Below are 12,565 nucleotides of genomic sequence, written 5' to 3'. Positions count from 1 at the left end.
CGATGACGTCACGCGTCACAGGGGGCGCCACGCGCCGCAAACTTCTGATTACGCGGCACACGTGCAGAAAGTTTGGCGGGTGAGCGGCCTTTGTAGTTTGATCAGGTGCGTGGCGTCGGAAGGTTCTCACGGTGAGACGTGCCGTTAAATTCCCGCTCAAGCCGCTCGCGACCTCCGTACAAGTAGTCGGTGACGTCACCGTGTCCATGACCGCCATGTAGGAGAACAACGACAACAGAGCCGCCATTAAGGTTTGTCGCTGCCGGACCACGTGACGCTAGCCACGCCCATCAGAACCTTTCGATTTCAGATCACGTGACTCCCAGCCTTTTTTCAAAACCGTATTCACGGTCTTCTAATGTAGAAGGAGAGACGTGAAGTCATACACATTTAGAATATGGTCATTGTAGCGTGTGTCGGGGGGCGGAGCTTCCACTGTCAGACCAGGAATTGATTGATTGATTGAAACTTTTATTAGTAGATTGCACAGTACAGTACATATTTCGTACAATTGACCACTAAATGGTAACACCCGAATAAGCTTTTCAACTTGTCGTGGTCCACGTTGATCTATTCATAGTAAAGAGGGCGGGGTGTAATTCTCAGCGACTTTAAATCTATAACAAGGGTGTCCAAACACATTTTTTAACTTCCTTTTTTTTTTAAACAAATTAAATGTTACCAGAAAAACGAAACAAGGGCATCAAACTATTAAAAAATATATATATATATATAATCGACAGATGGGATCTGTTTTCAATTGTCATTCTTCAAAAATAATAATGAATCAAAATAAAAGTACTCAAATATTCCAATTTAAAAATAAATATTGCATATTTAGTGTTTTTACCATCAAAAACTGGGTGTTCTTTGACAAAAACATAGATCTTGTGATTTAAGTGTTGAAAATAAAAATACAATTTTATGATTTTTTTTAAAAACTTTTATGAGATAATTTTTTTAAATGCCACTCAAATTATTGGGGATCCAAAAGGGTCCCACTCATAAAAATTTTATTTTTAAAACTTTAATGAGTGGGACCTTTTTCGATCTTTAGTGACATTTTTTTAAATTGTCATTTCTTAAAAATAATAATGAATCAAAATCAATGTTGTTATGAATTATTATTACAAATACAAACACTTCAGATGTTCCACTTTACACATACATATTGCATATTTAGTGTTTTTTCATAAAAACTGGGTGTTATTTGACAGGAAAGGCATTACAAATAATGTATACCAATAAATAGTTAATTTACAAATTTAAATGTTGAAAGCAAAAAAAAAAAAAAGGATGACTTATGACTAAAATTATTGGGGATCCAAAAGGGTCCCACTCATAAAAATTGTATTTTTAACACTTTTATGAGTGGGACCCTTTTGGATCCCCAAGAACTTTAGTGGCATTTTTTGAAATTGTCATTGTTAAAAAATAATGATGAATCAATGTTGTTATGTTTATCGACATGTTTAACATCAAATATTCCACTTTGAAAATTTTTGGTGGTATTGCATATTTTGTGTTTTTGTCATAAAAAACAGGGTTTTGACAAAAAAGGCATAAAACAAACTTCTTTTTTTTTAATTTAAAAATAAAAGTTTACAATCAACGGATAGATCTGAAGTTGATCTCCAGAATTATTGAAAAAAAATGTATGACTTGTTTTTAAAACTTTTATGAGTGGGACCCCAATAATTTTAGTGTGTTTTTTTTAAATGTCATTGTTCAAAATAATAATTAATCAAAATGGAAATAAAAATTGTCATGAAATATTGACATATTTAAAATTAAATATTCCACTTTGAACATTTTGTGGGTGGAAATATTGCAGATTTTGTGTTTTTGCCATAAAAAAACAGGGTTTTGACAAAAAGGGCACAAAAAAATTGAGGAAAAAAAGTATAACTTTATATTGATAGATATCGGAAGTGATTTAAGTGTTGAAAATAAAAATACAATTTTATGATTTTTTTTTTAACACTTTTATGGATCCCCAATCATTTTAGTGGGGATATTTTAAAATGGTCATTGTTCAAAATAATAATGAATCAAAATCAAAGCTGTGATGAATTATTGACATATTTAACATTAAATATTCCACTTTGAACATTTTGTGGGTGGAAATATTGCATATTTTGTGCTTTTGCCATAAAAAAAACAGCGTTTTGACAAAAAGGGTATAATAAATTGAAAAATGAAAAATGATAGATAGACCGGAAGTTGATCTAGTGATTTAAATGTTGCAAATAAAAATAAAAAGTTATGATTTTTTTAACACTTTTATGAGTGGGACCTGTATGGGATCCCCAAACATTTTAGTGGCTTTTTTATTTAATGTCAGTGCTTAAAAATAATAATGAATCAAAATCAATGTTGTTCTGAATTGTTATTACAAATACAAGTACTTCACATCAAATATTCCACTCTGAAGTATTTTTTGTAGAAAATCTTGCATACTTTTTGATTTTCAGGGTTTGGACAAAAAGGGCATCGAACCTAAACAAAAACTTTACATCAACAGAGAGACTGGAAGTTTTAAGCGTTCAATAATAAAAAATGAAATTATTAGATGACAGTTTAATGATTGGGACTAGGGTTGTCCCGATACCAATATTTTGGTACCGATACCAAAATGTATTTCGATACTTTTCTACCACAAAAAATGTCATTATTGTCTTTATTTTAACAAAAAAATCTTAGGGTACATTAAACATATGTTTTCTATTGCAATTTTGTCTTTAAATAACATAGTGAACATACTAGACAACTTGTCTTTTATTAGTAAGAAAACAAACAAAGGCTCCTAATTAGTCTGCTGACGTATGCAGTAACATATTGTGTCATTTATCATTCTATTATTTTGTCAACATTATGAGGGACAAACTGTAAAAATTGATTATTAATGTCTTGTTCATTTACTGTTAATATCTGCTTACTTTCTGTTTTAACATGTTCTATCTACACTTCTGTTCAAATGTAATAATCACTTATTCTTCTGTTGTTTGATACTTTACATTAGTTTTGGATGATAACACACATTTAGGTATCGATCTGATACCAAGTAGTTACAGAATCACACATTGGTCATATTCAAAGTCCTCATGTGTCCAGGGACATATTTCCTGAGTTTATAAACATATTATGAATTTATAACTTATAATTTATAACTTCACCTTTCTCTTTAGTTTTTAGACCAAAATGCATCCGTTCTCCCTTTTCTGTCTACACACTGTGTCTGCTTGTAAGTACTCTGTGTGTGTGTGCGCTGCCGAACAAGCTCCTCTGCTCATAAAACCAGCAACGTCACAAGGTGGGTTGAGGGGACCGGTATCTTTTAGAGGTGGTATAGTACCGAATATGATGAATTAGTATCGCGGTACTATACTAGTACCAATATACCGTACAACCCTAATTGGGACCCTTACGGGTCCCCGGGTCCAAAGTAAAAAACTAAAAATAAGTCCATGTATTTTATTGGTTGAGAAAAGTTAGGCCAGGTGTGCACTCAGTAACTGTAGGAGCGAATGTGGGCCTGCTTAGTAACTGTAGGAGCAGATGTGGGCCTGCTTAGTAACTGTAGGAGCGGATGTGGGCCTGCTTAGTAACTGTAGGAGCAGATGTGGGCCTGCTTAGTAACTGTAGGAGCGGATGTGGGCCCGCTTAGTAACTGTAGGAGCGGATGTGGGCCTGCTTAGTAACTGTAGGAGCGTATGTGGGCCCGCTTAGTAACTGTAGGAGCGAATGTGGGCCTGCTTAGTAACTGTAGGAGCGAATGTGGGCCCGCTTAGTAACTGTAGGAGCAGATGTGGGCCCGCTTAGTAACTGTAGGAGCGAATGTGGGCCTGCTTAGTAACTGTAGGAGCAGATGTGGGCCCGCTTAGTAACTGTAGGAGCGGATGTGGGCCCGCTTAGTAACTGTAGGAGCGGATGTGGGCCTGCTTAGTAACTGTAGGAGCGTATGTGGGCCTGCTTAGTAACTGTAGGAGCGAATGTGGGCCTGCTTAGTAACTGTAGGAGCGAATGTGGGCCCGCTTAGTAACTGTAGGAGCGGATGTGGGCCTGCTTAGTAACTGTAGGAGCGTATGTGGGCCTGCTTAGTAACTGTAGGAGCGAATGTGGGCCTGCTTAGTAACTGTAGGAGCGGATGTGGGCCCGCTTAGTAACTGTAAGAGCGAATGTGGGCCCGCTTAGTAACTGTAGGAGCGAATGTGGGCCCGCTTAGTAACTGTAGGAGCAAATGTGGGCCCGCTTAGTAACTGTAGGAGCGGATGTGGGCCTGCTTAGTAACTGTAGGAGCGGATGTGGGCCCGCTTAGTAACTGTAAGAGCGAATGTGGGCCCGCTTAGTAACTGTAGGAGCGAATGTGGGCCCGCTTAGTAACTGTAGGAGCGGATGTGGGCCCGTTTAGTAACTGTAGGAGCAGATGTGGGCCCGCTTAGTAACTGTAGGAGCAAATGTGGGCCTGCTTAGTAACTGTAGGAGCGGATGTGGGCCCGCTTAGTAACTGTAGGAGCAAATGTGGGCCCGCTTAGTAACTGTAGGAGGAATATGGGCCTGCTTAGTAACTGTAGGAGCGAATGTGGGCCCGCTTAGTAACTGTAGGAGCGAATGTGGGCCCGCTTAGTGACTGTAGGAGCGGATGTGGGCCCGCTTAGTAACTGTAGGAGCGAATGTGGGCCTGCTTAGTAACTGTACGAGCAGATGTGGGCCCGCTTAGTAACTGTAGGAGCGAATGTGGGCCCCCTTAGTAACTGTAGGAGCGGATGTGGGCCCGCTTAGTAACTGTAGGAGCGGATGTGGGCCCGCTTAGTAACTGTAGGAGCGAATGTGGGCCCGCTTAGTAACTGTAGGAGCGGATGTGGGCCCGCTTAGTAACTGTAGGAGCGAATGTGGGCCCGCTTAGTAACTGTAGGAGCGGATGTGGGCCTGCTTAGTAACTGTAGGAGCGAATGTGGGCCCGCTTAGTAACTGTAGGAGCAGATGTGGGCCCGCTTAGTAACTGTAGGAGCGAATGTGGGCCTGCTTAGTAACTGTACGAGCAGATGTGGGCCCGCTTAGTAACTGTAGGAGCGAATGTGGGCCCACTTAGTAACTGTAGGAGCGGATGTGGGCCTGCTTAGTAACTGTAGGAGCGGATGTGGGCCCGCTTAGTAACTGTAGGAGCGGATGTGGGCCCGTTTAGTAACTGTAGGAGCGAATGTGGGCCCGCTTAGTAACTGTAGGAGCAAATGTGGGCCTGCTTAGTAACTGTAGGAGCGGATGTGGGCCTGCTTAGTAACTGTAGGAGCAGATGTGGGCCTGCTTAGTAACTGTAGGAGGAATATGGGCCTGCTTAGTAACTATAGGAGCGAATGTGGGCCCGCTTAGTAACTGTAGGAGCGAATGTGGGCCCGCTTAGTAACTGTAGGAGCGAATGTGGGCCCGCTTAGTAACTGTAGGAGCGAATGTGGGCCCGCTTAGTAACTGTAGGAGCGAATGTGGGCCCGCTTAGTAACTGTAGGAGCAAATGTGGGCCTGCTTAGTAACTGTAGGAGCGGATGTGGGCCTGCTTAGTAACTGTAGGAGCGAATGTGGGCCCGCTTAGTAACTGTAGGAGCGAATGTGGGCCCGCTTAGTAACTGTAGGAGCGAATGTGGGCCCGCTTAGTAACTGTAGGAGCGAATGTGGGCCCGCTTAGTAACTGTAGGAGCAAATGTGGGCCTGCTTAGTAACTGTAGGAGCGAATGTGGGCCCGCTTAGTAACTGTAGGAGCAGATGTGGGCCCGCTTAGTAACTGTAGGAGCGAATGTGGGCCCGCTTAGTAACTGTAGCAGGAATATGGGCCTGCTTAGTAACTGTAGGAGCGAATGTGGGCCCGCTTAGTAACTGTAGGAGCGGATGTGGGCCCGCTTAGTAACTGCGCCCCCTGGTGTCCACCCACAGTCATGTTGAGAAAAAGTTCCCGCCTGGAGTCGTCGGGCTACTACAGCAGCGACGGGCAGCCCGTCATCTCCTACAAAGAGACGCCGTACAGGTAAGCAGGTGTGTGTTGATCACGTGTGTCAGCGCCGCCGGCCTGCTGCCACTGCTCACCGGCCGTCTGCCGTCCGAGCAGGAGGCTGTGGACTCGCTATCGGACTACTCGTCCCCGCAGAGCGGCCTCGGACGACGACGAGGCCAAGGACGACCTCCCGCTCTCGGACAGCCCAGCCAGGACCGGCAGAGTCCTCCCCAGAATAGACGGCGTGCTGCGATTCGCGCGCAAATATATCATCACCATTTTGATGGGTGTCCTGTGGTTCCGTACGTATGGCTCCGCCCCACGCCCCGGTGCTCGCTAACCCGCGACCGTCTCACGTCTTGTCACTTCTTGTCTGCAGTGTGCGAGCCCTCCATTCGCCAGATGACGGGCTTCCCCGCCCCTTCCTACCTGGTAAGGACTCACTTCCTGTTTGACCCCATCGGCTCCATGGCTAACCGGCTTGTCGTCCTTGCAGTTCTCGGAGGGCGGAGCTGAGCTGCCGGAGGAGTTTTCCAAAATGTACAACGACGTGCTGGAGCGTCTGAAGGCCTTCGAGCAGAAGGTGCTGGAGATCGACGACAAGCCGCCGCCGTGGGCCAGCATCCCCAACTTCGCCCTCAAGTCAGCAGGTGGGTGTGACGGACGCCGCTGTGCGCCGGCTGACCCTCTCTGTGCTCAATGTGTCGCTTCTCGCAGGAGCCAGTGTCCTGTGCGCTGCCACCTCCAAGGCCTACAAGGCCAAGATCAAGACCGTGTCCGTCCTGGGCTTCCAGATCAGGTACCCCGAGGCGCTGTCGGCCAGCGTGGTCATCGAGGTGAGGCCGTTTACGCACCGCCGACGCTCACAGGCCACACTAAACTGGGCTCCCACAGGGCAAGTCCGAGCTGATCCCAGGGAACTGCTGGGCCTTCTCGGGTGACCAGGGTAACCTGACTATGGTCTTGTCACACCCGGCTTTGGTGCAGCACGTCACCCTGGGTCACATCTCCAAACGCATCGCCCCCACCGGCTCCATCCCGCACGCCCCCAACCTCTTCTCCGTCTATGTAAGTCCGCCTTTGCACCGCCTCGCCTCAATGGCCACACCCACTTCCTGGTACACGCTTGTGTACTAAGTACATTTCAGTACACACTTGTATACTAAGTGTCAGTACACACTTGTATACTAGGTGTCAGTACACACTTGTATACTAGGTATCAGTACACACATGTGTAATACTTGTCAGTACACACTTGTGTGCTAGGTGTAATACTTGTCAGTACACCCTTGTGTACTAGGTGTAATACTTGAATACTTGTCAGTACACACTTGTGTACTAGGTGTAATACTTATCAGTAAACACTTGTATACCAAGTGTAATACTTGTCAGTACACACTTGTGTACTAGGTGTAATACTTGGCAGTACACACTTGTGTACTAGGTGTAATACTTGTCAGTACACACTTGTATACCGGGTGTAATACTTATCAGTACACACTTGTGTACTAGGTGTAATACTTGGCAGTACACACTTGTGTACTAGGTGTAATACTTGAATACTTGTCAGTACACACTTGTGTACTAGGTGTAATACTTATCAGTAAACACTTGTATACCAAGTGTAATACTTGTCAGTACACACTTGTGTACTAGGTGTAATACTTGTCAGTACACACTTGTGTACTAGGTGTAATACTTATCAGTACACACTTGTATACCGGGTGTAATACTTATCAGTACACACTTGTGTACTAGGTGTAATACTTGGCTGTACACACTTGTGTACTAGGTGTAATACTAACTCTAACCCTATTTCTATTAATGAAGTAATCAAATAAAACTCTTGCTAACGTTAATGTGTATTTTAGGGAAAATAGTCAAAATGCAAATATTTTTCTGCTTATCTTAATTACCTTCTTTTTACTTTCTTTGACTTTTTGATTACCTTCTTGTACCTTCTAGTTACCCTTTTCTTCCACCTGTTATTTTTACCTTTTTTTGAAAAAACTTTTATTTACCTTCTTGTACCTTCTATTTGCCTTCTTTTACCTTTTGTTTACCTTATTGTACCTTATTTCACCTGTTATCTTATTTTTCCTTCTATACATTTATTAACCTTCCTCTACCTTTTATTCATATTCTTTTAACTTTTATTTACATTCTTTTACCTTTTAATTACCTTATTTTGTTTCTTATCATTGACCTTGTTTTACCATTTTTACATTATTTTACTTTTTGATTGACCTTTTTTAACTTTTTATTTAACTTTGTTTACCTTCTTCCTATTGACCTTATTCTACCTTCTTTTTTTAATGGTTTGACATTCTTTTACTTTCTATTTACTTTTTATTTACCTTCTATTTACCTTATTTTACCTTTATTGACCGCCTTGTGAGACAAGAAGATGGTGCAACCAAACGTGATAGTTGATACTGTAACCTGATTGGCTGTTGGACTCCCACTGATCAGCGTTCACTTCCTGGGTTGCTGGGTTACCAAAGACCGACTTTTATGGTGATTACATGTGCACCGCGATTATATATATATATATATATATATTAGAGATGCGCGGATAGGCAATTATTTCATCCGCAACCGCATCACAAAAGTCGTCAACCATCCGCCATCCACCCGAACCAACATTTCATCAAAACCACACCCACCCGCCACCCGCCCGTTGTTATATATCTAATATAGACGATGCAAGGCATTAGTGAGGTTATAAAGCTTTTGCCTGTTAAAGAAAGGAGACTGATCCAATGCAGCAGAGACATTCAATGCGTGCCACGCATTAATATCTCTTGGCCACGCATTAGTGGCTAAGAGATATTAATGCGTGATAATATTATTTATCATTATTATAATATTATTGTCATTTCCATTAAGAAAGTGTTGACTATTGTTGCCAATGCCCTCAGATCAGGAGTGCGTTCCTCACACTTTGTGTGCGCAGTTGCAGCAAGCAGAACGAGGCTTTTAAGAAGTTAAAAAAATGTTTTAGAAAGACTAGGCCTATATTTTTGTTAGGTAAAAAAAATGTTCTGAATTTATTTCAATGAATATTAACTTGTTAACGTTATAATGCTCAAATAGGGACGAGGGCGGGGTGCACAGTGAAACAGTGAACAATTTCGCAACAAAGATGAACCTTTATTGATTGATCTGCAGCTATGACAAAATATCAGACAATCTCCATTGTCAACGACAGGCAGGAAAATAAAGATAAACACATAGCCTATGTTGTAGGCATAGGCATAGGCTCATACGTTTTTAAGTTGAAATAAAAAAATAAATAAAAAATGTGCCTCATAAGCCTTAGGCTGTCAATCACGCGCACAAACTTAAATTATACAATAACATATGTATGTCATCTCTATTTAAACAAAAATAAATTAAATAAATAATAATAATAAATTACCTGCAACTTATTGGCCAAGGCAAATAGCTGAAGGGGGGAAATCAAACCCATCAGACTGCACTTTATCATCAAACTTGAATTATAATGAAAATAGACGGTCGCGACAAACAAAGCAGGCTAAATAGCCTAACATTGTCGCCAATCGGAGACGCGCTTCACTTGAAAGCGAGGCCAAATAATTATTCACACATAGTAGTATATCTCGAATAGAAAAAAAACACAACAAACAACGCAATTGCCTTAATTCCTTTGCATTGTAGTGCGCCCAAACAACACGTAACCATCAAAATTATTTAGCTGACCGAACTCAATATAGGTTAGACATGGGCTTATTTGGTATAGCCTATAGGTAACGTAGACTAATTCGTTTAACATATCCAACCGTATGTCTACTTACTTTTTTTTTTGTTAGCACTATGCAGGAATAAAATGACATCTACGGTGCCAGGATTCATGCGAGAGCGCCTGGCCTCTAAAATGCGCCCTGCTGCGCTGAAGGAGCGCTCACTTGCGCCACTTGTTGCTGGGACGCGGTGCCATCTTTTTCTTTTTTTCTTCTTCTTCTGTTGTGTTGTGGTGTGCTGCAGTGCCTGATGAATAATTGACTGTTTCAAAGAGTGCTGCTCGTTTTTCGTATGTGGGTAACAACATTTAACTATGTATATATACTTCCGAATTGGTTCAACCGCCCGCATCTATTTAAAATCTATTTTTACCCACCCGACCCGTGGTTTATCCGCGGACTCCGCGGTTGTGTCTGCGAACCGCGCATCTCTAATATATATATATATATATATATATATATATATATATATATATATATATATATATATATATATATATATATATATATATATATATATATATTGATACATACAGTATATATATATATATATATATATATATATATATATATATATATATATATACACACATATATAGGTATATATTTATATATATGAATTTGTATAAATACAGATTGATATACATTTTGATTTATATATTGTTATATATATATATATATATATATATATATATATATATGTGTATATATATATATATATATATATATATATATATATATATATATATATATATATATATATATATATATACATATTATTGATTAATATAGATATATATTGACATGGTTTCATGGCTTAGCACCACAAGTAGATTGCTGTCATGGCTGATGTAACTGCTACTGCTAGTTTTGACGTCACCTTCTAGGGAACGGAGACACTGGACTCAGCGGGAATCAAACTGGGAACCTTCCATTACAACCAAGAAGGAGAAATGTTCCAGAACTTCATCATACCTGTGAGTACACCTGTGAGTCCACGTTGCCTGACCTTTCACCTATACACTGTGTGTGTGTGTGTGTGTGTGTGTGTGTGTGCGTGCATGCGTGTGTGCGTGCGCTGCAGGAGGAGCTACACGCCCTCAGCAAGTACGTGACCCTAAGTATCCATAGCAACTGGGGCGACCCCACCTTCACCTGCGTCTACAGCTTCTGGGTGCACGGGGCGCTGGCCTCCTGAGGCGGGGAGCACACCTGTGTCCCAAGCACACCTGTCGCACACCAGTGTGCAGAGCCGCCCGCCGCGCAGCGCAAATCTGATCAAGTAAGCGCGCTACCTCCACACAGCGGCCATCATTAGAGGGCGGAGCCTTCTGGAAGGACGCACGGTGGGAGTGGACTTTTCCCTCCGCTCCTTTTGCACTTTAAAGACACGCATTTTTATCTTTACGCAATACTATGTATTCTTCATGTGGTCTTGGGTCTGTACGTTAGTACTGTAATATATATATATGTATATATATATATATCATTTAGTCATAATAAACTGTATTATATATCATCATTTCATCTAATAAACTGTATTATATATATCACCAAAAGGGTCCCCCGGTCATCATAATGTTAAAAATAAGTCATAGATGGGTATTTTTTTAATCAACGCATACATTTCTAGAATAACTTCAGTTTTGTCGCGTTGAATGAATTTTTTTTATGTTTTATGGCCTTTTTTTCAAAGAAAACACAGGGTTGTTGTTTTTTTATAGCAAACACAAAATATTCAATATTTTTGATGTGAAGTAATTGAAGGCTTAAATATGTCAATAATTCATGACAACATATCATTATTATTTTTTGAAAAGGGACAAGTAGTAGAAAATGAATGGTTGGATGGATGGAGTTAAACAAAAATCACACTAAAGTTATTGGGGATCCAAAAGGGTCCCACTCATAAGTGTTAAAAATAAGTCATACTTTGTTTCTATTTTTAACCATAAGCTCAACTTCAGATATCCGTGCAATATATTTTTTATTATGTTATATGCCTTTTTTGTCCAAAAAAAGCTGTTTTTATGGCAAAAATATTCAATTTCCACCCCCCAAAAACATTCAGAGTGGAATATTTGATGTGAAGTAATTGTAGCCTTAAATATGTCAATAATTCATAACAACCTTGCTTTTAAAATGTATTATTTTTTGATCACTAAAATGATGTTTCTATTTTGTATGCCCTTTTTGTCAAAACCCTGTTATTTATGGCAAAAGCATAAAATATTTAATATTTCCACTCACAAAATGTTTGAAGTGGAATATTTGATGTTAAAAATGTCAATAATTAATCACAACATTGATTTTGATTTATTATTGAACAATGACAATTAAAAAAAAATCACACTAACATTCTTGGGGACCCAAAAGGGTCCCACACATAAAAGTGTTAAAAATAAGTCATACATTTTGTACACCTAAATCTTGAGATCAACTTCGTATCTACCTTGTCGATTGGTTTATTAATATTTGTTTTCATTTCGTATGTTTTATGCCCTTTTTGTCAAAGAAAACCCAGTTTTTTTTATGGCAAAAGCACAAAATATGTAATATTTCCACCCACAAAATGTTCAAAGTGGAATATTTGATGTTAATAATGTCAGTAATTCATGACAACATTGATTTTTGATTCATTATTATTTTGAACACTGACAATCAAAAAAAATAAAAATCACACTAACATTCTTGGGGACCCAAAAGGGTCCCACACATAAAAGGGTTAGAAATAGGTCAACCATTTTATACACTTAATTCTTGAGATTAACTTCAGATCTACCTTGTCAATTGGTTTAATATTTGTTTTAATTTTGTA

At 40.1% G+C, this 12,565-nt stretch overlaps 1 protein-coding gene across 2 annotated transcripts; it reads left to right on the top strand.

Annotated features, from left to right (window-relative positions):
• The first annotated feature begins 72 nt into the window (after positions 1 to 72).
• LOC133572277 (SUN domain-containing protein 3-like) lies at positions 73 to 11,236 on the top strand. 2 transcript variants are annotated; one of them, XM_061925150.1, is made up of 9 exons: positions 73 to 251; positions 5,926 to 6,016; positions 6,098 to 6,285; positions 6,363 to 6,415; positions 6,480 to 6,633; positions 6,701 to 6,819; positions 6,878 to 7,051; positions 10,635 to 10,724; positions 10,832 to 11,236. In XM_061925150.1, exons 2-9 carry the CDS (start codon positions 5,928 to 5,930, stop codon positions 10,943 to 10,945), a joined length of 981 nt encoding a protein of 326 aa, XP_061781134.1. In that variant the 5' UTR covers positions 73 to 251; positions 5,926 to 5,927; the 3' UTR covers positions 10,946 to 11,236. The 2 variants fall into 2 exon arrangements, with proteins under 2 accessions (XP_061781134.1, XP_061781135.1); XM_061925151.1 differs by having other exon boundaries at positions 5,926 to 6,024.
• The last annotated feature ends 1,329 nt before the right edge of the window (positions 11,237 to 12,565 follow it).

The sequence above is a fragment of the Nerophis lumbriciformis genome, linkage group LG29 (assembly GCF_033978685.3).
Source record: "Nerophis lumbriciformis linkage group LG29, RoL_Nlum_v2.1, whole genome shotgun sequence".
Lineage (NCBI taxonomy): Eukaryota > Metazoa > Chordata > Actinopteri > Syngnathiformes > Syngnathidae > Nerophis > Nerophis lumbriciformis.
Note: the sequence above shows the minus strand (reverse complement) of the source record. Positions and strands in the feature narration are given on the sequence as shown.

What these genes read in the sequence shown, in the direction of transcription:
- LOC133572277 (XM_061925150.1), top strand. Translation starts at nt 5,928, where the DNA reads ATGTTGAGAAAAAGTTCCCGCCTGGAGTCGTCGGGCTACTACAGCAGC. An exon ending in CGGCCAGCGTGGTCATCGAG is followed by an intron (nt 6,820 to 6,877) that starts GTGAGGCCGTTT and finishes GGGCTCCCACAG; the next exon opens with GGCAAGTCCGAGCTGATCCC. An exon ending in TCCAGAACTTCATCATACCT is followed by an intron (nt 10,725 to 10,831) that starts GTGAGTACACCT and finishes CGTGCGCTGCAG; the next exon opens with GAGGAGCTACACGCCCTCAG.